General features: G+C 50.9%; 7 protein-coding genes across 7 annotated transcripts; 5 read left to right on the top strand and 2 right to left on the bottom strand.

Annotated features, from left to right (window-relative positions):
• Positions 1-683: 683 nt before the first annotated feature.
• On the bottom strand, positions 684-2,841 carry BGZ61DRAFT_125364 (uncharacterized protein). Its single transcript, XM_046237082.1, has 5 exons — positions 2,634-2,841; positions 2,527-2,572; positions 1,770-2,476; positions 1,004-1,707; positions 684-926 (listed from the first exon to the last, which is right to left on the bottom strand). Exons 1-5 carry the CDS (start codon positions 2,726-2,728, stop codon positions 886-888), a joined length of 1,593 nt encoding a protein of 530 aa, XP_046109297.1. The 5' UTR covers positions 2,729-2,841; the 3' UTR covers positions 684-885.
• Positions 2,842-3,211: 370 nt separating this feature from the next.
• On the top strand, positions 3,212-4,296 carry BGZ61DRAFT_527841 (putative short-chain dehydrogenase; the record flags this gene model as incomplete). The annotated part of the gene is made up of 2 exons (XM_046253173.1): positions 3,212-3,596; positions 3,659-4,296. The coding sequence occupies 2 exons, from the start codon at positions 3,212-3,214 to the stop codon at positions 4,294-4,296; spliced, it is 1,023 nt and encodes a 340-aa protein (XP_046109296.1).
• A 91-nt stretch (positions 4,297-4,387) lies between these two features.
• BGZ61DRAFT_442654 (uncharacterized protein) lies at positions 4,388-5,327 on the top strand. The gene has a single exon (XM_046244769.1). It carries the CDS (start codon positions 4,466-4,468, stop codon positions 5,081-5,083), a length of 618 nt encoding a protein of 205 aa, XP_046109295.1. The 5' UTR covers positions 4,388-4,465; the 3' UTR covers positions 5,084-5,327.
• A 112-nt stretch (positions 5,328-5,439) lies between these two features.
• BGZ61DRAFT_442651 (uncharacterized protein) lies at positions 5,440-7,679 on the bottom strand. The gene is made up of 5 exons (XM_046244768.1): positions 7,091-7,679; positions 6,983-7,019; positions 6,852-6,919; positions 6,405-6,799; positions 5,440-6,349 (listed from the first exon to the last, which is right to left on the bottom strand). Exons 1-5 carry the CDS (start codon positions 7,292-7,294, stop codon positions 5,893-5,895), a joined length of 1,161 nt encoding a protein of 386 aa, XP_046109294.1. The 5' UTR covers positions 7,295-7,679; the 3' UTR covers positions 5,440-5,892.
• A 1,267-nt stretch (positions 7,680-8,946) lies between these two features.
• On the top strand, positions 8,947-10,397 carry BGZ61DRAFT_442649 (transferase). The gene has a single exon (XM_046244767.1). The coding sequence runs from the start codon at positions 8,992-8,994 to the stop codon at positions 10,009-10,011; it is 1,020 nt and encodes a 339-aa protein (XP_046109293.1). The 5' UTR covers positions 8,947-8,991; the 3' UTR covers positions 10,012-10,397.
• Positions 10,398-13,803: 3,406 nt separating this feature from the next.
• Positions 13,804-15,217, top strand: BGZ61DRAFT_527838 (major facilitator superfamily domain-containing protein; the record flags this gene model as incomplete). The annotated part of the gene is made up of 2 exons (XM_046253172.1): positions 13,804-13,867; positions 13,920-15,217. 2 exons carry the CDS (start codon positions 13,804-13,806, stop codon positions 15,215-15,217), a joined length of 1,362 nt encoding a protein of 453 aa, XP_046109292.1.
• A 904-nt stretch (positions 15,218-16,121) lies between these two features.
• On the top strand, positions 16,122-18,024 carry BGZ61DRAFT_442645 (uncharacterized protein). The gene is made up of 2 exons (XM_046244766.1): positions 16,122-16,236; positions 16,288-18,024. The coding sequence occupies exon 2, from the start codon at positions 16,335-16,337 to the stop codon at positions 17,934-17,936; it is 1,602 nt and encodes a 533-aa protein (XP_046109291.1). The 5' UTR covers positions 16,122-16,236; positions 16,288-16,334; the 3' UTR covers positions 17,937-18,024.
• Positions 18,025-21,224: the final 3,200 nt, after the last annotated feature.

Below are 21,224 nucleotides of genomic sequence, written 5' to 3'. Positions count from 1 at the left end.
AAGGTTATAACCTGCCGGTGAAAGGGTGCGTGGCGTCAAAAGTGGCGTTCAATAGTGGCGTTCAATAGCATTGGAATGCATACCCTGCTCATGGCGTGGCTGTATCGCATTCGCTTCACATTCCCCTGGTGCCGAATCCTGGAGAGAGTTTCGTAAGGCTACTAGTACAGCATGAGAACAAATGCGTCACACCTTTTAGTACGGACTGGTCACAGAAGAACAATCGAGACCGCACCCGGACTGGCATCCGAGTCAACTGTCTGTCTTGCTTCCCTTCTGAATCAAACTTCATTCCTTCTGAAATAGTGGCACTCTTATGACTCAGACACAATGGAGCTTCTAGGCCCTTGGAAACCCCCCGTGAACCAAGTCCAAGACACCAGCCCATCGGCAACTACCGCCGCAAGGACGCGATTGTCACATTCCCATGGTCCAGCCCATGTCAGAGATCAGTATTGACAATATGGATTTCTTTCACCTGACACTCCCGGCTTGGCATCGTCATATTAAATAAATGACTAGGCCAGAATCATGCATGCAGGGGATGGGCTAAGATGGCCGAGCTATCAGAAACTGCAAGCATGGGAAGAGACAGAGGCGCTTCATTTATCAACCTGGTGACCCTAGGTTGATTCAAACGAAATTAAAACTGCTGTGGCTTGAGGGGCTCACCATTATTCACATGGGCCTATGATCTCCAGCTACTCCACGGCTGTTTTTGAAAGCCTTCAACTAGTGAAACTATACAATTCCGGCGCTGGACGCACTGCCACCTCCTTGGTTCGATTGTGTACACCCAGAGCTCTCGGTCAATGGGCGGTATGGATTCATCTCACAGCGGTTGATGCATTCCTGGCCAAAATATACACCATGCTTCCTCTCGACCTAATGCTCGTCTGGCCGTTTCAGTAGCTCAAGACATTTTCCTACATCAGATGGAAAACCCGTTAGCAAATTCATACTTGACTCATCCTCGACAAGCCGACAGCAGAGTGAAACTTACCTGCAAGTGCCCATCGCTGCGCAAGCAAGTTCAGTGCCCCAATGACCAGCTGCAGGGTCGTTTCGGTCCCCTCAACCACGTCACCCTCGCGAAGAAACCACTGGCACTCAGTGGCGGTATCATAAAGACACTGTATGACTAGCGGGTTGGACCTGCCTAGGTTTTCCGTACCCTGTCGAAGTACGCATAGGGCGAGCGCCGGGCTGCGAGTGGACATGATCTGCTTTATCCCGGCTATGGAGTCGGCCTGCATCTCGGTTTCTTCCGCTCGTCGAGGCGCCAGGACGTCGGGTTCGTTGCATGCGTACATTTGGTAAAGCACTAGTCGTGCGCAAGTGCATAGGGCAACGTCAATGGCAGACGTTGCCCCGTCATCCGGCTGAGCTTCCATGGGTTGAGAGACATAGCTATCCAGGGCAGTCAGGGTTGCGTTCAACTGGATAGCCTCGTCGAGTATGAATTCCCAGTTCTGGGAGTCTTTTCGATAGTTTCTATGGTTGATGACGCGCCCGAGAATGTGCGACGTTTGACAGACCCTCGCAAAGGGACCGATTGTCGAATTTGGCGCGAAGCCGGTCATGAAAAGAGCCTGGTTTGGCCCTATCTTACCGCGAAACCACTCCGAATCTGTCGTAGGTAATAGGTCACCGCGCGCCGGCTCTGGGATCGCAAGCGGAAAACCGGTAGGATTGAGATTGACAAAGCTTGAAGCGTAAGCTGAGAACAACGCATTGAGGGGATGTAATGATGGGGGAAATGAGCTCACCATTCAAGTATCGATGTGGCCCACCATGTACGGCGCTCTTCTTCAACATAGGTCCAAGTTGGCGGTCCAACAAAAAGCTGAGTAGAGTTCTTTCGGTCGTGGACGCCTCTCAGAATGCCCAGTCTAACGGCGCGGCCCACGGTCAAGTACGCAGCTGGAAAGATACCATGCCCAACCTCGTACAATGCAATGAGGACAAGGGACTGAAAAACATGAAGAGCTACTGGTGACACCTCCTCGATGTTATTCAAGAAGCTTTTTGCCGTTTTGTAAAGTACAGACTCTGATGCTGACGTATCGAGCTGTGGCGGAGTGCAAATGAGCTTCATGCAAATAAGCAGAAGAGCCAATCCTGGAGTCTCGGTCGGCAGATTGGATTGAATACTCAGATTCAAGCCTTTCTTGCTAATAAACGGAAACCACGTGTCAACGGAGTCGAAGTAAAGCTCGCAGATTGCATTGACGTCCAGACCAAGCAAATGCGAAACATGTTGAGGTATAGGGTAGGCGCTATTCAGCGTGGAATGTGGGACGGAGCGGAAGCGCTCGGTGTCAATGAAGAAGGCATCGGGGAATGGATTTATGACATCGCTATTTCTCGAAGTAGAGGATACGGTTGGTGAGGCAGGTTGATCTTTCTCGGTGGTTCGAGAACCGTAAGCTTTGCGACGTGCTGGATACTGGCAGGTCTTGCCAAGACGGATGCACTTCAGGTTGTTGGTGAGTTCGTGATGATCGCAGAAGGTAAGAAACGTACCAAAGAGCAGACCGGGAGTTCTCGCAGGCATTTCCTCTTTAGTCGACTATCGACGAACGAAGTCAGAAAACAGCAGTAATCCCTTGGTGCGGTGGAAGAAGCCGTACCTGCATTGTCGACACGCCTGCGCTGCGTGGCCTACACTTTCGCTCAGGGACTGGACGGCGCACGGCTCCGGAGATACGACGGCGGCAGCGAGCATTGTCCCGACGGGAGGACGTGATGCCGTTTGTTAGTCCGAGCCCGGAACTAGGAGGCGGCGAGCGGATAGACGAGCGGGCATGAGCGGGAGTTCTTGTCGCAAGCGGAGAATTCAGAGCGGGCAATTGGCATCGTCCCCGCTCCAAAATCCCGCTCCAAAACCCCGCTCTACGGCCCCACTTCGCCGTCGCAGCCCGCTTACAGCCCTACATGACGCATCAGGGCGGACAATCTGGTATACGATCTATTAGAGCGGATATTTCAACCTCCAAGCGACCGCTCGTTGTTCTACGCGTCCGCTTCATGCCCTGGGCCGGGGGAATCCTGCCGAGTCTAGCAAACCGGGACAATGCCTATAAATGAGGGCTTCGGTCCTCCCATTCTCGAGTTTCTCACCAAACATACTTCAACCTCAAGACACAGACAAATACCATCAACTCGACTTTTCCAAATAATCCGGCCTCAGGTACTCACCACTTACAACATGTCTGATTCATTTAAGCCTTACGCCACTCAATTCTCCAACCCCAAAGGACCGGGTGACGCACGACCCACTGCGCTTCAAATCATCAACGACAACCATCTCACAAACAAGTGGGCCGACAAGGTCGTCCTTGTGACTGGAGGCACCTCTGGGCTCGGAACTGAGACGGCGCGAGCTCTCGTGGCCACCGGCGCCCATGTCTTCATCACCGCCCGCGACCTCCAGAAGGCGCAGGGCGTTGTCGATAACATCCTCAAGTCGTCTGAGGGTGCTGGCAAGCTGGAAGTCATCGAAATGGATATGAACTCGCTTGAATCAGTTAAGAAAGCTGCACATACCTTCCTTTCTAAGTCGACTAAGCTGAATATCCTCGTGGCCAACGCTGGTAAGTTCGCCGCATATGCTTACAATATGAGTCTTGGCTATGATACTGACATCGGATAATAGGAACCATGGCGACGCCAGAAGGGAGTAAGACCAAGGACGGATTCGAACAGCAATTCGGAGTAAACCACCTGGCCCACTTCACACTGACGGCCTTGCTGCTCCCCGCCCTCATCAACGGCAGCACTCCGTCTTTCAACTCGCGTGTCGTAGCTCTCACGTCGGCCGCGCACAGATACTCTGCCATCAACTGGGACGACGTCAACATGACAAAAAGTTACGACCCGTGGGTCAGTTACGGGCAGTCTAAGACGGCCGCCATTTGGATGGCCAACTACATCGACCGCGTCTACGGCTCGCGGGGTGTCCACGCCCTGTCGGTACACCCAGGTGGTTCCCTGACTGCACTGTTCCAGAACGTGACGCCTGAAATGATGGCCCAGTGGCAGAAAGACACCGCTATGATGGCCAACATGACGACCGCGGAGCAGGGTGCCGCAACGAGCACCTGGGCTGCAACGGCCAAGGTCTGGGAGGGTCAGGGCGGCAAGTATCTGAGCGACTGCAGCGTGGCGGGGCCTGCACAAGATGCCATGTCTGTCCTGGACCCTGGATATGCACCGCATGCATTCAACGAAGAAGGGGAAAACAAGTTGTGGACCTTGAGCTGCGAGCTTACTGGTGTGGAGGCTATGGAGTAGGGAGGCTAAGGTGATGCGGCAAACGAAGCGCTTCGACGTTCCTTGCTGGGTGCCGAATAAGGAGATCATAACATAGTGAGGACATGGGAGACAGGTCACGTGAAATAGATGTATCTCGATTTTTAATTAGAATGCTAGAAATGGTTGTTTTGTCCGTATACCCGAGGACATGACCGGGGTTATCCCAGTGATGCTCACTGAGACGGTTGTGACCCTGATAGACTGGGAGTTTGGTTGCGCGACGATCTATTCCTGGCAATTTGCCAGCACCTCCTCGCCAAATCTTCAATGGCCTCCTCTAGCAAAGGTTAGATGGCAATTCCCAATCTTTACCACTGCTGGTTATCAACGTACCCGTGACTGGCTCATCCTCGTCCGAGCGACAAGTATGGCAGTGCCCCATGCTGATCGGCGACTTGTGAAAGATGAGATTGTCGCAACCGGGGCTCGGGCTCCAGCAAAACTGCTTGACATGGAACACTACAGCGGTGGGAAAACCAGGGTGCCGGTCCAAAAGGCCGCGACAGCGGTGGATCCGAACCATGTGGAGTCCATGGCAGGATGTGCAGTTGACTTGGCCCAACACGCACATCTTTTTCTCTCTCTCAATGCTTTAATTTTAGACGGCCTTGATGTTAGACGAGAACATGATTTGGCCGAGATGCGGATCCTCCGGGGAAGACAATCCGGTCGTGCTTTTGAAAGGCTCTGTTTGCTTGTATGTTGCACGACATGCCTCGTGTCTCAACTCTTGAGTTCCCCATTGCCCAGCAAAACGAATGGTTGAGGAACAACGACGCCAGAAGATTGCCGACTAGAGCACAGACGGGTGCTGAGTCTCTGTGAAACAGATTTCTAGCCGTTATCTTTTAGTGGTGCCACTGTCTGTTTTACGGCCGTTTTCTTGTCGTGTTCTCGCCGATGCAACCTCGGCACGGCACTCCCAGTGGCGTGACATTTTGTACGGGCTCCGACCAACCTTGAGATAGAATGCTGACGCCGAGAGAACATGCCAGGGAGCCTTGTTTGGCTAAGAAAATGCCCCAGTCGATGGCACGATCGGGACAAACGCATTCGCAGTCCAATGTAACCCTTTGTGCCTGTCACTGCATAACATGGATTGAATTCCTACTCCTTCGGCTAGAAAACGTGCTCATCCTCTTGGATCGCTGGCCAACCACAAGTGCAATATTTGCCATATAGGAACGATCGACTGGGAGGTCGAACACCTCTTGTATCACATTTGGTCGATTAACGTGAAATAACAGGCAATCAACGTTGTACTTCCGACCGATTTTCTTGCTATTGGCTCACAATGTTGCCATTGCTTTCTCTCATATTGTGGGACATATTACCGAACAGGCGGCCCTAGTAGTCTAATTGTATGTGTTTGAATGATTTGTACAGAATGAACCCTGTCGCTGTGGACAGTTTAGAAGACAAGCAAATGTAATGACGCGTCTCAGCTGTTCGCCCTTGTGATGAGAATGCGCTCCCATGTGCTGCACCGTACCCGAGACGTCTTGTGGTCTTGTTCTGCGCACCATCGGCAGTTGGCCAATTTTATAGCGACAAGAACACCTTTTCGACTGTCAATCAACCCTGCCTGCGTCGTGCAGGATCTTCTCGTCCCTGTGTCACAACTGACACATGAGTCTTGACCATGATATTGCGATCATATTCCGAGCTCCCTTGACTCTCCGGGCTGCGGTTTGACGAAGAGTCACCGCCCTGCACCTTGTATGTGAGCTCGACCTCGTCGTCCTCAATCCTCGAATGCCCGGCGTTGTAGCGGCCATGGACATTGCGCGAATGCAAGTTTCCCGTCGCAGACTGACCGGTTCTATCGCCACTGACGTAGTAAGGGCTGCTCGTAGATTTATTCCGGCCCATGCGAAATAGCGGCGCCAGTGTAGGCAGACATGCGGAGATAATGGCCACTGAGGGTTCAATGCTGGACCAGGCGAAGGAGGGACCCATCCACCATGCGACGTCGACGTTCTTGAAGAGCCCGTTGAGGTAGTAAATTCGTACAATACTCGCGACGCAAACACTGTGATAAATCAGTTCTAATCACCAAGGTGGTTGGAGGGACGTATGGGACTTACAAGCTTCCGAGCAACATAATACCGACAATGGATGCCTTGACTCTCTTCTTCAAGTGTAGTTGTAAAATCCTCGGGATGGGAACGACGAGAATTATAATGTCGTTGAGCATGTTGACTATGCCAAGTAGCAGGAAGAATAGGTGGGTATCGATGCAGGTCCCCTTTGCTCCGAGATATTGGTTCCAGTAGTAACTCACTGGCCGGCAAGCGCAGGCCATGGTGATCCATAGAATCAGTGGGTATATACTCGTCAGGAAAACGGCCACCCAGAACATGATCGTGAAGACGCGGTTCGAGTCGTTTTTTGAGCGGAAGAGGCGGTGGTAGAGCAGCAGGATGCTGACTTTGGTGGATGTGACGGCTAATGCGTAAACGTAGGGCTCTGCGTATACAAGCTAGGTAACTGGTCAATTCATTTTTCTTCTTGACTTTTGAGATGCTGCATACCTTGATGAGCTTGATGAATCGGGAGATGTTAGTTGACCAGATATGCTCGCCGGCGCCATGATTTCCAGCTATAAGGGGTGGATGTGAGTGACCAAGTGTGAATGGACGGGGGTTAATCGCTCCTCACCTACCCAAAATTGTGGTTGCTACTGTTGCGCTGGTGCAAAACTGTTGAGTAGATGATGGTTAGTTCCAATCCCTCATGTCGAGGTTGTTGACGCGACCATGAATAAACTTACAATGCCGAAGACGATGGCCCAGTCATCGTACCAAAGGTTAGATCCCTTGAACAGACGCACGTAAAACCGAAGCCCAACAAAAGCCGCAGCGATGCCGAGCGCAACGCACACAACGACATTGTAAGCCGTGACAATTTGCTCGTCGAGGTCGAGGCCATCTGGGGCCGGTCCAAAGATGGCCAGAATGGCCGGGTCGACAGTCATGATCCCCAAGTTCTGCTTCCCTTCAACCAGTGAATGAATGACGACGAACCAACAGCATGCGATGGTGATTGGGATGGGTTCGTTACTAGTACCCACGGGGTTGGTCCGGCACACGGGACTTCTTCATTAATAGCTTGTTGGTTCCGCAAGCGTACATGCAGGCACGGGGAACTGCTCGCCGACTCTATCCAGCTATATCCATGCATATCCGCGGTCTGGACGATCATTACTGGTCGTGTCCTGCAGGTCAATGCCGTTTGACACCATATGGGAGTTCCCACGCCCGAGTAAAAAAGAAAACGGAGCAATGTGGCATGACGGTTCCGCTGCGGATGCTACGCCGCACCGCGCTGCAGGAAGGAAGTCCCCGGTTCCGGCATCCATGTATTCCTGGCGATTCCTACTGTGGTGGTAAGGGGGACTGGAATCCCTGAAACACGGAGTCGGGGAGTGGGCTCGGTGGACCCGGGCCCGCCCGGAGGTTGCCCGGGGGTCTCTAAGCTCCCGGCGATTCCATCGGAGGAGGTCGGATATTTTGATCGGCAAGGAATGACAGGCGTCCACGAGCTGCTCTTTGGCGTGTGCGTTTATTTCCGACGCGTTTCCTTCTCCACGGACCGCTCTCTGCACATGCCTCAGCACAACGTTGCAACTACCTGAACCAACACGTGGGTTTCCTGATGCCGCGTCCAGATAGGACCGCATACGTGGGTTACGTACTCCCAATCCAGCCTCAATATATCCACCCAGCGTCGCAGAATTCTCTAAATCTGGCCGGTGGTACCGAGCAATCCCTGAGCCAACTGCACATCAACCAACAACCTTTCGCCAGGCACCGCAGACGTCGTATCATGGGCGGGTTTGATGGCGTGTCTGGATGTGCAACGCCCGCCATCCATCGACATGGAAGCAAGGGCTCTTTCCCAATGTGCAACTAGACAACCCAATTCAACTCCCCCAGAGACCCTTCTGGCACCTGGACGTGTTTGAAACGTTGTCAGGGGAGATGCAGGGAGATAACGATTCTGCAAGAGTATATGATCAGCGACCTGTCATGCCGCTTTTGCATAATTATGGGCAGCCTGGACTCAAGTTTCAATCCTTTCACTCTCAATCCTTCAGGAACCTTTTTATCACTACTATTTACTCGAGACTGACTCCCAAGAAACATCTGATTTCTCAAGGAGCGAATCCATACGTGATCTTTCAAGATGGCTACCACAATGCCAATTGAGGTCGTATCTACCGATCGACCAGAGCTTGACGAGAAGCATGAGTCTACCATTGAGGTAACTGCTTCGCCCGATCTGGCCCCTCCCCTCCTCCCTACCGAGCAGATTGGGCCCAAGGGTTGGGTACGAAACATTTTCTTCTTTGAACTGCCCGAGGACTACGACATGGACGCCCTGGCCGACCTCCTCAAGACCAGCTACAAGTCCTTCAAGGATCGCACCCCGGTTGCTGGCTGTGAGGCCATCCCAATGGAGGGAAAGCAGGCCGGTATGCTGCAGCTGCGTCACTACGGCGATGAGGTCGACGACTTTGCCGTCAAGGACCTTCGTGCTGAGGGTGCCTTCCCTAGCTTTGCAGAGCTCAAGGCTCGAGGCTTCCCTGCCTCTGCTCTGGACCCTGAGATTGTCACCAAGCGCGGTCTCGGTGGCGAGTGGCCCGGGGCTGGCGACCACTTGACTGTCACCATGATGCAGGCCAACTTCATCCGCGGCGGCCTGCTGCTGAACATGTTCTTCCTCCACGCCTTTGCCGACCACACCACGGCTTACAAGTTTACTGAGATCTTTGCCGAGGATGTCCGCCGTGCGCAAGGCCTCCCCATCACAAACCCGGTTGAGATCCCTTCAGATGACCGAGCCAAGCTCATGAAGCCCTCTGCTTCCGATGCTGAGCTGGACCTGGTCCACCATGAGTACATTGAACTCCCATTCACCCCCACTGGCGTCCCTCCCAAGTTGTCGACGCCCAACCACCACGGCCACGTCTTTTATATTTCTCCTGAGAACCTCGCTGCTCTCAAGAGGGAAGCATCGCCCGCCAATGCCAAACTGTTGAAGGGTACGGATCTCCCAGCTTTCGTATCTACCAACGATGCCTTGACGGCACTCATCTGGCGTTCCACCATGGTGGCCCAGCACCCGAATGTCATTGCCGGTCGCGCCGACGCTGCGACGCCTGCCCCTGGTCTCTCTCAAGTGGGTATCGCCCTTGACGCTCGCCGACGAGCCGGTGTTCCGGTCCACAAATATACCATCGGTAACATCCTTGGCTTTGCCCCTGCCATGCTCGACCTCGACAAGGTTGTCAACGAGGCCACGCTTGCCGATTTGGCAATAATCTCCCGACGTGCCCTGATCAAGGCCGAGGGCACTTACCTGGATGAGTTGATGACGATCGTGGACCGTCTTGAGGACTTGAATCGCCTCGCACCTGTTGTGTTCCTCGACATGCCCGGTAACCACATGATCCAGTCGTCGTGGCGGGAGTTCCCCTTTTACGACATTGAGTGGGGTTCCGCCCTGGGTGGCAACATGCTGGCGTTGCGGCCTCCGGCAGTTGGAATTACCCACACCATGCAGGTTGTTCTACCCGATCCCAAGAGGGGTGGTGTTGAGGCGTTTGTGGGTGTCGAGAGCTCGGCCATGGAGAGGCTCCTGAGCGATCCCGTCTTCAGGCGGTTCGCCGACGCCCCTGATGGGCTCTGAACTATTGGATATTGATTAGTATTCATCTTGGACTGGGACTAGGAGAGGATGCCAAAGTCCCCAAAACGAAGGATTTGACGCCAAAGGCGTTGGACTTCAATTGTACATGACAGGGATGTAGCTTTCACTCGGTGCAACCACCCGTTGGTGTACCTCGGGAAACCGCTTGGACAAAGGTCGATTTACGAGAAGCGACTTCTTGCGCGAAAGGATTGTGAAGGACATGAATAGGGCTGACAAATGTTGTAGCTTAAGATGGGTTTCAAATAGCGTCAGTCTGTTCCGTAAATATGTATTCAGCTGGTAAAACGAACAAGAAATTCAATGTCCCATTCCGCCTCGAAGTTTTCGTGTGGCATTATGGATCAACTTGGAAACGTCTAAAATTCTTGGAAGCCAGAAGTGAACATTTCAGGCCTGGATATGGCGATGAGTGTCTAGACACCGTCTTCCGGACCCGGGGCCGAACCTCCGGCCATTGCCCAGCCGTTACTGCAGAGAGTTCCGACGGCCTCTAAGAAAAGTTGAACAATAAATAATAACCCCGGTGCAGGAAGCCAAAGCTAGAGTGTCGCAACCGTGGCCGAGTGCACGGGTGTTGTTGCCCTTCCTTTATAATACAATTTTTGGAGCTCAGTTTCCAACCAGTCAAAGCAATTTGGCGCAGTGGAAGCGCGGTAAGTCATCATAAGGAATCCTAAGAAATTCTCGAACGATAACTAACTCATCCCAGCCGGGCTCATAACCCGGAGGGTAAGCCTATCCTTCGAATCCGGCTCTAGCGACACCAACTAACTCAGTACCTCAGTCGCACGATCGAAACGTGCAATTGCTATACAACCTCATCAGAGGATTTCTTTTTTGCTTTTTTTTTTGATTGACATCGGGGATTTAACATCATGACTTTCCGCAGTGGTGTTCTCACAGGTGCAAGCGGATCACGTGGTGCATGGTGCCCGCCACGGGAGCGGAAAGTCTAATTTTACAGCGCTTAACTCCCTAATATATAGTGCTCTGGCTACCTTATTTTAATGGATGCTCAGCAATCTTTTAGCGCACTCGCGGGCAGGAAGGCGGAGGTCGTTGGAATCATGGACGGAGACAAGCTCCTGTCACTGGAAGGGTTCTTGAACTGCACAGAACGAAGGACGACGATTAGGTCACATCAGATCTTAGAATGGGGCATTTGGAGTTGTCGCGTGGTGCTGGCGCTAATGTAAAGTTGCATGCTTGGTCGAGGGAAAAGTGTCGCCCCATCAACTAAACACATTTTCAGCACCAAGAAACAGGATATCTCTTTGAGGTCGACCAGATGGATCTAAGATCAGTATCTCATCCAAAGCTTGCCGAAATTACGCACCACGGCCAGATTCATCTCAGCACTTTGCAACAATGGGTTTCGCGTCCCCCTCAAGACCACTAGGCAAGCAGAAGATACCTGGAGGCTGGTCAACCCACCGGGTATGCAACCTTTCACGACGTAATACGAAATTCGCCCAGCGGCACCTAAGAACTTACACCGATCGGTACCGATGCCAAAGTCGGAGCGGATAGGGAATCACTCGCTAGGAAAATATTGTCCAAATCTAAGACAGCTGGAAACCACTTCACTGCGAGCCGTCTATGGCAGTATGAGTTATGCACGCCGGAACTGCAGTCACCTCCACTGCTGCAATACCTAATTATTTAAGCATAAACTCGTCCTGGTATCGTTTGATATCTCGTAATCGCAGCAATTATTCTTACTTCAAGCCAAGATCGCCCTATAGAGCTAGTGTCTTGACAGACCTCTCAGTTGTTGCGTCCTCGGCCAACCTGTGTCGGATCTCACCGCGACACTCATCTCAATGATATGGGGGGTGGTGCACGGTCCAGTGGGCTACAGGAGCCGAAAGTGCATTTCGCAGCGGTTGCAACACCTAATTTTTATTGCTCTCGGTACCTAATTTCCTAAGCTCCGCAATCTTTTAGCGCACTCGCGGATGACGTCGCCCCTCTCCTCTCTGTCCATACCGAAGTCGAGTACTCCAGCAACGAATACAGAGCCCTTGGTCGACTGGTTGGCGGCTCCCGGGACCTGAATAATGGTATCTGGTTGGTTGAAGTGGCATAATAAACAACGGACATCGCAGCCTAAGAGTAAAACCTTGGTATCAAAGGGCAATCATCTGGTAGGTTACAGCTAGGGGCTAGGTTTACTCGAGGTAAATGTTTTTTTTTTTTTTTTTTGCAATCTACGATATATGAGTCCCACTGCTGATGTGTTTTATTGACTTTAAATCAGAGTTTATCCAGTTGACAAGTTATTTTCAGGTTGCTTAGTGTAAGGTCACGATCCTCAAAGCGTCAAACTCATCGCCAGAATCGATGTTGTACTCGCTGGGACAGGCATTTTAGCACAAGACGAGCACGAGGGACATATTTCTTGTTCACCGGGCCACCAGGTATGCAAACCTTGACGGAGAACTGTGATGTGACAATCCCGGGGAGTGACAATATTAAGGAGGCTACAGTACGCGTTGCTCAAGAACCCACTTTGGGATACCCTCGTGGACGAGCACTGTGCACCGCGAAATCTGTCGCTGACATCGGAGAAAGTTAGATCCAGGAAACAAATATCAGCGGTTTTAACGTTTCCGACAGGATTACTCTCAGAGATGTTGAAGATCATGCCAAATACTTAGTCCATGAGTTTAGAAACGAGGTTTATTTGGGATGCTGCCATAGCAACTGAGGGCAACCAATCCGAGAGCACCACCTATACTTGATTCCGCAAATGACAATAGAGTCAGTAACAACCATCTAGGCTCTCTTCGTAGGTTTCTAGCTGAAAAAAAGAGCGGCTCGATTGAGTTGCAGGGAAGAACCCTAAGCATGTTCCTTGCGGTGCCCGACAGTTGGCTGCTGACCTTGGGTCGGCACGACGAGCAATTGATTGGATGGCTTGGATAAGAATAACCATAGAAAAAAAAAGCAAATACCTTTTGCGGTTGTCTGCAGACTGTTTGTCTCATTTCAACTCTTATCTGTGGTTCACAGAAACAGCTGGTGAACGTAGAGATGCCTTGTCCTTCCGCGGAATCTGTGAGCAATGAGAGGGACGAACCTGGCCGTGTGTCCCGGAAAACAAGGACGCGTGTGCGTTGAGAGGATGGGTTGTCCTAGGTCGCGCACTATTTTCCTTGGCAATCATATCTTCCGAGGTTGCAGATCAATAGTTTGGATGGCGTGCTTGCGGATTGTTGCCTCTTCTTGGACAAGTGTCGGCCGCCCAAGACGTGGCTATTGGCCTGGAAATCTCGGAGATATCTAGATAGATATCAACGACATGGTCAAATTAGCCTAGCAATGAGAGTCTGGGTGGGTAAATCGCCAAATATGGCCATTATATGCCGCCGCGAACTGCTCGAGGTTAGGATATATCTTGGCAGTGGGCTGGCTAGAGCACGCCTTCCGTCAGGGAATTAAGTAATCTGAAATGCGGGGTCTCTCATCCATCGATTGTTACAATCAAGTGACGAAAAGGCCCTGTGGGCATGTTTGATTGCCGGGGTTCTATTGCGTGATTGTGTGACTACACCAAGCCGTGCTACAGGTAACCTACTGTGGACCCAATGCTGATCAACTGGTATATATAAGCGTACCAGTTCTAAAAATTTTAATCAACAGAAATTTGAATGTTCACCATTTAGTAGCACATCTGAACTAGCGGTATTGTCTTTATCTTTAATTCTCTCGTCGAATACTGAAGCTGGGCACTTCCGGCTTGCGTGCGTTAGGTCGTTCAAAGTCATGTCGGACGGGAAAGATGCTCCGCATGACAATGCTAGGACTGTCGAAATCGAAAACCATCCAGGTGAGTATCTGCGCATTGCCGTTCTGGTGGTTGATTATTAACACCGGGATAGTGAAGTGGTACCGCTCGCCTACATACAATGCAACCATTCTCGGAATATGCAGCTTTGCTGCGCCTGGTCTATGGGGAGCCATGAATTCCTTGGGTGCAGGAGGCGCACAAAAGCCGTACCTCGTCAACACCGGCAATGCACTCACGTTCTGTCTAATGGTGCTGTCTTGTTGGGCCACCAGCAGCATTGTCAAATACATCGGCATCAAGGGTGCCCTCGTCGTAGGAACCATCGGATTCGCACCGTACAGTGCGGGCTTATACCTGAATAACCGGTACGGGGTTGAGTGGTTGGTTATCCTTGGTGCTGCACTCTGTGGTGTTTCGGCTGGAATATTCTGGGCGGCCGAAGCTGCTATCGGAATCACTTACCCCGAGCCAAAGAACAGAGGGAGAATGGTTGCGTACTGGTTGACCTGGACTCGACTTGGCCAAATTCTAGGTGGCGCGATCAACTTGGGCATGAATGCGGATCGAGACCAGGCTGGAAAGGTATCGCACAATGTCTACTTGATATTCATCGCGCTTCAATGCTGCGGCCCTTTCGTGGCGCTGCTGCTCAATAGCCCGTCGCAGGTCCAGCGATCAGATGGCAAAAAGGTCGAGCTCTCCATCTTCGACCACCCATGGCAAGAGTTCAAGGCAACTACGAAAACATTCTTACGCCTAGAGTTCCTGCTTCTCATTCTGTGGATTGGCCAGGCAGTCTACTCAGAAGCCGTCTTTTTCACATACATTGCACTTTGGTTCAGCGTCCGGGCAAGAGCCCTTGGATCATTTGTCTCGGGCATTGTCGCCGTCATTGCCGGGAATCTTCTCGGCCTATGGTTGGACCAGGCTCAAATCGCACTCAAGAAACGAGCTCGGTGGGCTTTTGCCGTTATCATGACGCTCCAGGGAGCGTGGTGGATTTGGCTAACCATCAACGTCACGGAATTCCGACGCACGCAGCCAGTGTATGACTGGAGTGATCCTGGATTCGGTCGAGCCTTCGGAGTCTTCGTGTTTCTGGTTTCGGGATTTCAACTGAACTACAACTTTGCCTTCTTCATCATCGGAGAATTATCGTCAAACCCCCAAGAAACCATTCGCTTGTCGGCTCTATTGAGAGGCACTGAATCGGCTTGGCAGGCGATCAGTTATGGGTTGGGTGCAGTCCCCATCTTCGCCTCCGTCGGCAGCACATACCTCAACTTTGGGCTTTGGGGCTTATCTTTGTTTCCAGCCTGGTTGGTAATCCGGAAATTCGGGACAAACCAATCTCAAAACACCGACACTGAGAAGCAGGGAGACGCCTAGGAGGGCGTTTGATATTTTAGGGTGGTGTTGAACCCAGGCTAAACCCACATTTTTCGGACTATAAGAGAGTCCGCCAAACAAGTTATAAACCTTCATCTTTCGCAACAGTTTTGCCCCTGGTTTCACTTTTGGTAGTAGCGCGAATAAGTTTATGTCAGTACGAATTCTAACCCATGTTCAGTCTTTTATGCGTATTTTTAGACCTTCGGTCCATCCTAAAGGGGTTGAATATGTCCCAGCCCCCCTTTTCTCCCAACGTACCTTAACCTAGAGTTCTACACTGCCCTCACAGCCCGCTTAGTGAACGCGGCCATAATATTGCTGGAAATTAAAACAATTGGTCTAGATTGGACTCGTCATCCATTCCTCTGCTGTGTCCATCCCTTTGATTCGTCCTTCTGGTGCAGGCGCTTCGAGTGGCGTCAAGAAACACCAAAGCATGCCCCATTTACATGTGGTCGGGGGCCAGTGGAGTGCCGGTAGAAGATGAAACGCTCTCAGCTTCTCAAACACCACTCGGGGATTACGCGCGCGTTGGGGCTCAGCTTCTGCTAGGTCACATAGCGAATGGGAGGTGGCTGTCCTAAGGTAGCAACACAGTTCAAAGGGGAAAGGCCGGCTCAGACTCCATCTGATGGGTCACGCCGAGTCCCTCCGTCCCGGACTCACGGCCAGGGGCGCAAAAGTGCCCCAGGCAAGCGAGACACTACCGCGGCGGCGAGACCAACTACATACATCAAGTTACATGCCATAAAATGGATCCGGGGTCGCGGACCCGTGCACTGACTGCACAGCCTCTCCAGGTCTGGTTAAGCGGCGGTATGCCTTTATGCAACTAAGAGAATATTGCAATAAATCGACAAACCTCCCATTGATATAAGGAATCATCGACATGCTCCGAAAACCTCAGTGGAGGCCGCAGATACCCAAACCAGCGTAATCATGGCAACCGCAAAAGACAAGCCCCCGAAATGGACTCGAGCAAAGGCTCCGAGAGTCAGAACCGGCTGTGTTACATGGTACGCCATTCAGCCGACGCCTTTGGTATGATGTGCTAACTGGGTCACCAGCAAGTTCGTTAACCCAAGCCAAGATATTGGCGTGCTATTGCTCATTGATGATTAGAATCCGACATCTCAAATGCGACGAGGAAAAACCCCAATGCCGCAGATGCATAAAAGACGGCCATGTTTGCGACGGTTATGAAGTCATCTCGGGTCGGAAACCGAAATCCAAGACCAAGGACTCCAAGGCCAAGGAAACCCCGCCCAACACCGCCCAGCTCGTGCTGCGACACAAACATCCCGTCGTCCAGGTTTCTCTACCGCCGACATTGATCTTCGATGCCTCTCAGTTACCGACCGAGATGGATTTATTCCATCACGTGCGAACCTGCACCATCCAAGACTTGGCGTCTGCCTTGACGCCAACGGACTTCTGGTACATCCATGCCCTTCCACTCGGCCATGCCGTGGAGCCTATCAAGTACGCAATTTGTGCCCTTGGAGGTGCACACAAGCACTTCAAATCGCAACTCCTTGGGGAATCCGGCAACTCATCACTTCAAGCGTTGGAAGAAATGTCCATTCAACAATACAACCAAGCGATACGCCACATCCAATCGTTTACGCAAACACCATCAAAGAAAAACATGGAGGTCATTCTGACTTGCTGTGTGATTTTTATATGCGTTGAAAATCTCCTGGGTCGTTACTCCGAATCTTTCCGCCACATGCAAGCCGGATGTGCGCTCCTCGCATCGATCCGACAGCTCTCAGACCAGGAAGCTGCTCTGAGCCTACAGAACGGTGTACAACTGGACAAGGCGAGGGAGAAATCCAGATTCTTCGACGACATCGGGGCCTTGCTGTCAAGGCTTGGCCAAGACGCTGCCATGTACATGGGCGTAGACATCATTCCGGAACTCTACGTCCATTCCGCCCCTACCATCGACTTCCCGAGAAACTCTACCCCATTCGATTCGGTTAGTACAGCAGCACAAACGCTGTTTGCTATTGAAACGGAGCATGGTGTAAGAATGCACATTGCTGAGTTGGAGTGGAAGAATTCTCCAGAATATGACGGTCGCGATCTTCCCCCATACTGGGATGACGATTCCCTGCTTCCGGAAAATGACGTGTTCAACATACTAGACCTGGAGAATATCTATCATGATTGGAGTGTCCGCTTCGACCTCTTCAAGAGCCAGATCGACAAGCGGACTGTACCGAAACAGGAACTACGTCAGATCTCAATGTTGTCAATTGGGCAGTCAATGTGGTCGACCTTCCTCGAGATGAAGTCGTTCGACGATGAGATCAGTCGAGAAGCAGCCGATACCATATTAAAGAGAGTTGAATCTCTGATTGAGATTGAACTCTATGGACAAGATCCCATCTTTTCCTTTGACGCAAATGTAGTTCCAGCAATAACGCTGGTCTTTACATCATGCAACGACTTCGAAGTGCAGTGGAGATGCGTACGTTTATTGCGCTCCATCAGGATAAGAGAGGGGATTTGGGACAGTAAGGAAATGGGGGATATCCTAGAATCGACGGTGATGGCAAGAGAGAGGGGATTGATCTCATTCCAAGCACTGCCATGGAAGGTGCCTCAGCTGGCAAGGCTGGTTTCGACTCTTCGTCTAACCCAATCTAGAATCTCTACAGGGGCCCTGGCTTTGGCAGAGGAGGATGCTGACTATTTTGGAACGGGTTAGGCTGTCATTATGTAGGATCGATGAAAGATGTATTGTATGTACACCAGGGAGGACTAGGACTACTTTTAATTGCCATGCCCTACATTTACATTTTAACCCTGATTGGAATGGTGCGACTTCGTGTTTTCTTCTCCAGCCAGTCTGGCAAAAGATTGCGATACGCTGCCAACCTCTGGAGATAGGCTATCGTGTAGGAAGAAGCACAGCCCCAATACCTCCAGCGCTAATTAAATGCTTAATTAAATACTGGCGGCCTCGAATTGCTAGTGATATGCTAGCTTGCTGTTAGTTTCACCCAGAAATTTAGGTGCCTGAGGATGGCAATCCGGCATTTACTCCTGACTTGGCGGAAAGCTGTATTCGATCTTGTCCGCAGATCTAAAACAGCGATAGAGCGGAGTTGCGGATGGAGTTGTTGTCATACATACCTGACACTGCATTTCGTCTAACATGATCACCACACGCTCTGGATGTATTGTCCCTACCCCTTGCCGATCCTACGATGGAGAGACATGGGTGTTTCGACATCTGTCAGTGGGTCAGTGCCAACAGCTGTTTCAATAGATGCACAAGGTCCGGCAATGCAACTCTCGTCAGTGTGTCGCCATCATTTCTCAATGAAGTTTTGCGCCGATGTCTACTGGGCTGGTCGTTTGAGATCTGGCGTTATGTCTTCCTGGTCTCTTTCTTCATAACAGGTGGTAAGTTACTACATGTATGTGGTTGCGAACATATGACGTCCATATGATGTCCACAACCTTGATCCAATAGCAGCCCCGTTGCCATCAACATCTTACTGTTTTCAGAAAGCAGGCGTCTGGTTAGTGAAGTTTGAGACGCCATGGTAAATAGTCTAGACTTAATAGAAGGCATGGAAATAACCTTGTACCAAGACCGTCTCGAATTCTTGCAAATTAGATGTCTACCGAAGCCGGGACGCCACTTACACGGTGGTATTCTTCGTGAGTGATGGTTGTCTGAACCTGGTAACGTGTTCGGTATTTCTAGTCGCTTGTTTTCCATCATCAGTACTATTGATCCCTTACGACCCTATGCTTTCACGTCTTGGTCGGCAGCGGCTGCGGAGGCCGCGGAACCCGTGTGTGGTTCTTGTTGTCCAAGAATATTGCATGAGATACGTAGGTGGAGTTTCCCGTTATTACGATGCACCCAATAACGATATTTGCTTAATGCCGATGGTCCCACTTCGGCTGCGCCCGCGCACTAGAACAATTGTGGCTGCCTTCTGGTCAACCGAGGGAGTATGTCACTGCTATGCTGATTGGCTCTGTCGTAACTATACAGAAGGCTAGCCTATTTAAGACGAAGTTGGCAAGACACAGCCCACTCTAGCGCCAAAGGTGATTGGCTCCATCGTAAATAGTAATTTGCCGGGATCCGGGCTCTAGTATCAACTCGCTCAGGCATGCAGATATCACCCCCAGACATGTGCTTCTGGATTGTTTCGTCTCGCCCTAGCGAGTGGCTGTTGGTCAAACGGCAAAGCGAAATACGAAAAATGAAATTGAGCGGCTGAAGCGTGTGGTCCAACCCGAGTGGCACGGTTGAAGATGCATTGACGAGCTGCATGAGAGGGCTCGTATCCATGACAAACAGGCCGAGAACCGCCCTTTGGGCCGACTGCAGATTCGTGATAATTTGCTCCGAGGCGCAGTCATTCTGCGAATTTTGTTCTTCCAGATATGGACTTCAAGGCTGACAAGCAGGAGGCTCAGACGTGATTGAGCCCGTTTCTGGAGTGAGACCTTCTCTTTCCTTCGGAGGTTCCTTGTCAGGGAGGATTTACATAACCTTCTTCAGGGCTCTTGATCCGTGGGGTCCTGTCAATATTTCCGGAAGTAGCAATTGACCAGGGAATCCGCTAGGCCACGCACGAGCCATGCCGTGTTTGTTTAAATCCAAGTATTCTCCGACTTTCATGGGTTGAACATATATAGAATTGCTGCCACGAAAAGTCGTTGTCATGAGGTTGGTCAGGCAACATCTCGAGGAAGGAAGGGCTTGATTTGTAGTTCAACTGCGACGTAAAATACAAGCGGCCGAGCTCATGGCAGTTTGGGTGTCAAATAACCGAGAACCCGGATCTGCACTTTTTTTTGTCTTGCTATATGGTCAAGTTCTTGAACCTATCTATCATATATTTAGACGAACGCCACAAAGTAAATATCGCTGCACATTCGTAAATCCTATTTTTTTTCGGCCGCTCGTTCTCGATTGTTGATCAAAATTCTGCGAGAGATGCAGCTATACTATTGTGGTATTGAAAAGAACCCAGGTAGATCCCAGGATTCTTGGAAGAGTGCTAAACTGCCCAGTCTGCCAAGTGCATTGAACCCGAACTTTTCGCGAACCTCCAGGGTGGCCCATAGGTCACACGTCTAAGGCTTAACCTAGTGTCAATGGCGGGGTATTGAAAGACATGCCTTCCATCATGAATTCCTGATCTTGGCATTGACTAAGTGCGCCCAGACTGATCGTCCGTGGCGTTTGTCATTAACGATTCTTCTCGAGTGAGACAGCCCACAAGGATAACAAATTTTAGCTCGTTGACAGCATATCGCCACCTAGAATAGCAAATGCTCTCGAACGTCGGGAGATGCCCCTATTCGTCGGTCCTATTAGATCAATACTTCACAATTTGCCACAATTTGCCTGTCAAGGTACCTTGCTTCAAGGGTATGTCAGTGCCAACAATAAGGTATCTCTACAAAACCGGGGCAAGTCTCGAGCTAGCATTTGTAATCCTTGTGGGCTGGAGTGGCCAACTGGGATTCCGCCAAGAAGACGGGATCAGCCCTATAAGATCGCCGAACTGGTGCTCCGATCGGTTCTTAGGCGGGATACTCACCTTGGCGAAATAAGAATTACTCTTGCAAAATACTTATATAGGTGTCCTGTATTGAGAACGCAAAGGGAAAGCCCCTTGAAACACTCAACACATCATTATGTCAAACGAGACGTCAGTTTACTCTCTATTCACCATACGGCACACAGTATATCTGCCCTATTTTGAAACAAAAATAATGGCTGTGACGACAGAACACAATTTTGGGAGTTGACAAGTCGTTCTTGGCCAGAATGCCTTACAATGAAGTTATTTATGACCTGATTTTGCTAGTCACGAACGGCTCTCTTTCAATAGAAAAGAAAATGAAATCTCACAAACGTACCGACTTGCTTCTGATCTCCAAAATACCCAAGACGCATTTATTACATTTACTGATCATACAAGAACTGTCTCAGAATAAGAAGCTGGTTCAAGGCATG

Source organism: Ilyonectria robusta (assembly GCF_021365365.1).
Source record: "Ilyonectria robusta strain PMI_751 chromosome Unknown BGZ61scaffold_3, whole genome shotgun sequence".
In the NCBI taxonomy this organism is placed as follows: Eukaryota; Fungi; Ascomycota; class Sordariomycetes; order Hypocreales; family Nectriaceae; genus Ilyonectria; species Ilyonectria robusta.
This window is presented reverse-complemented; position numbering and strand designations above follow the sequence as displayed.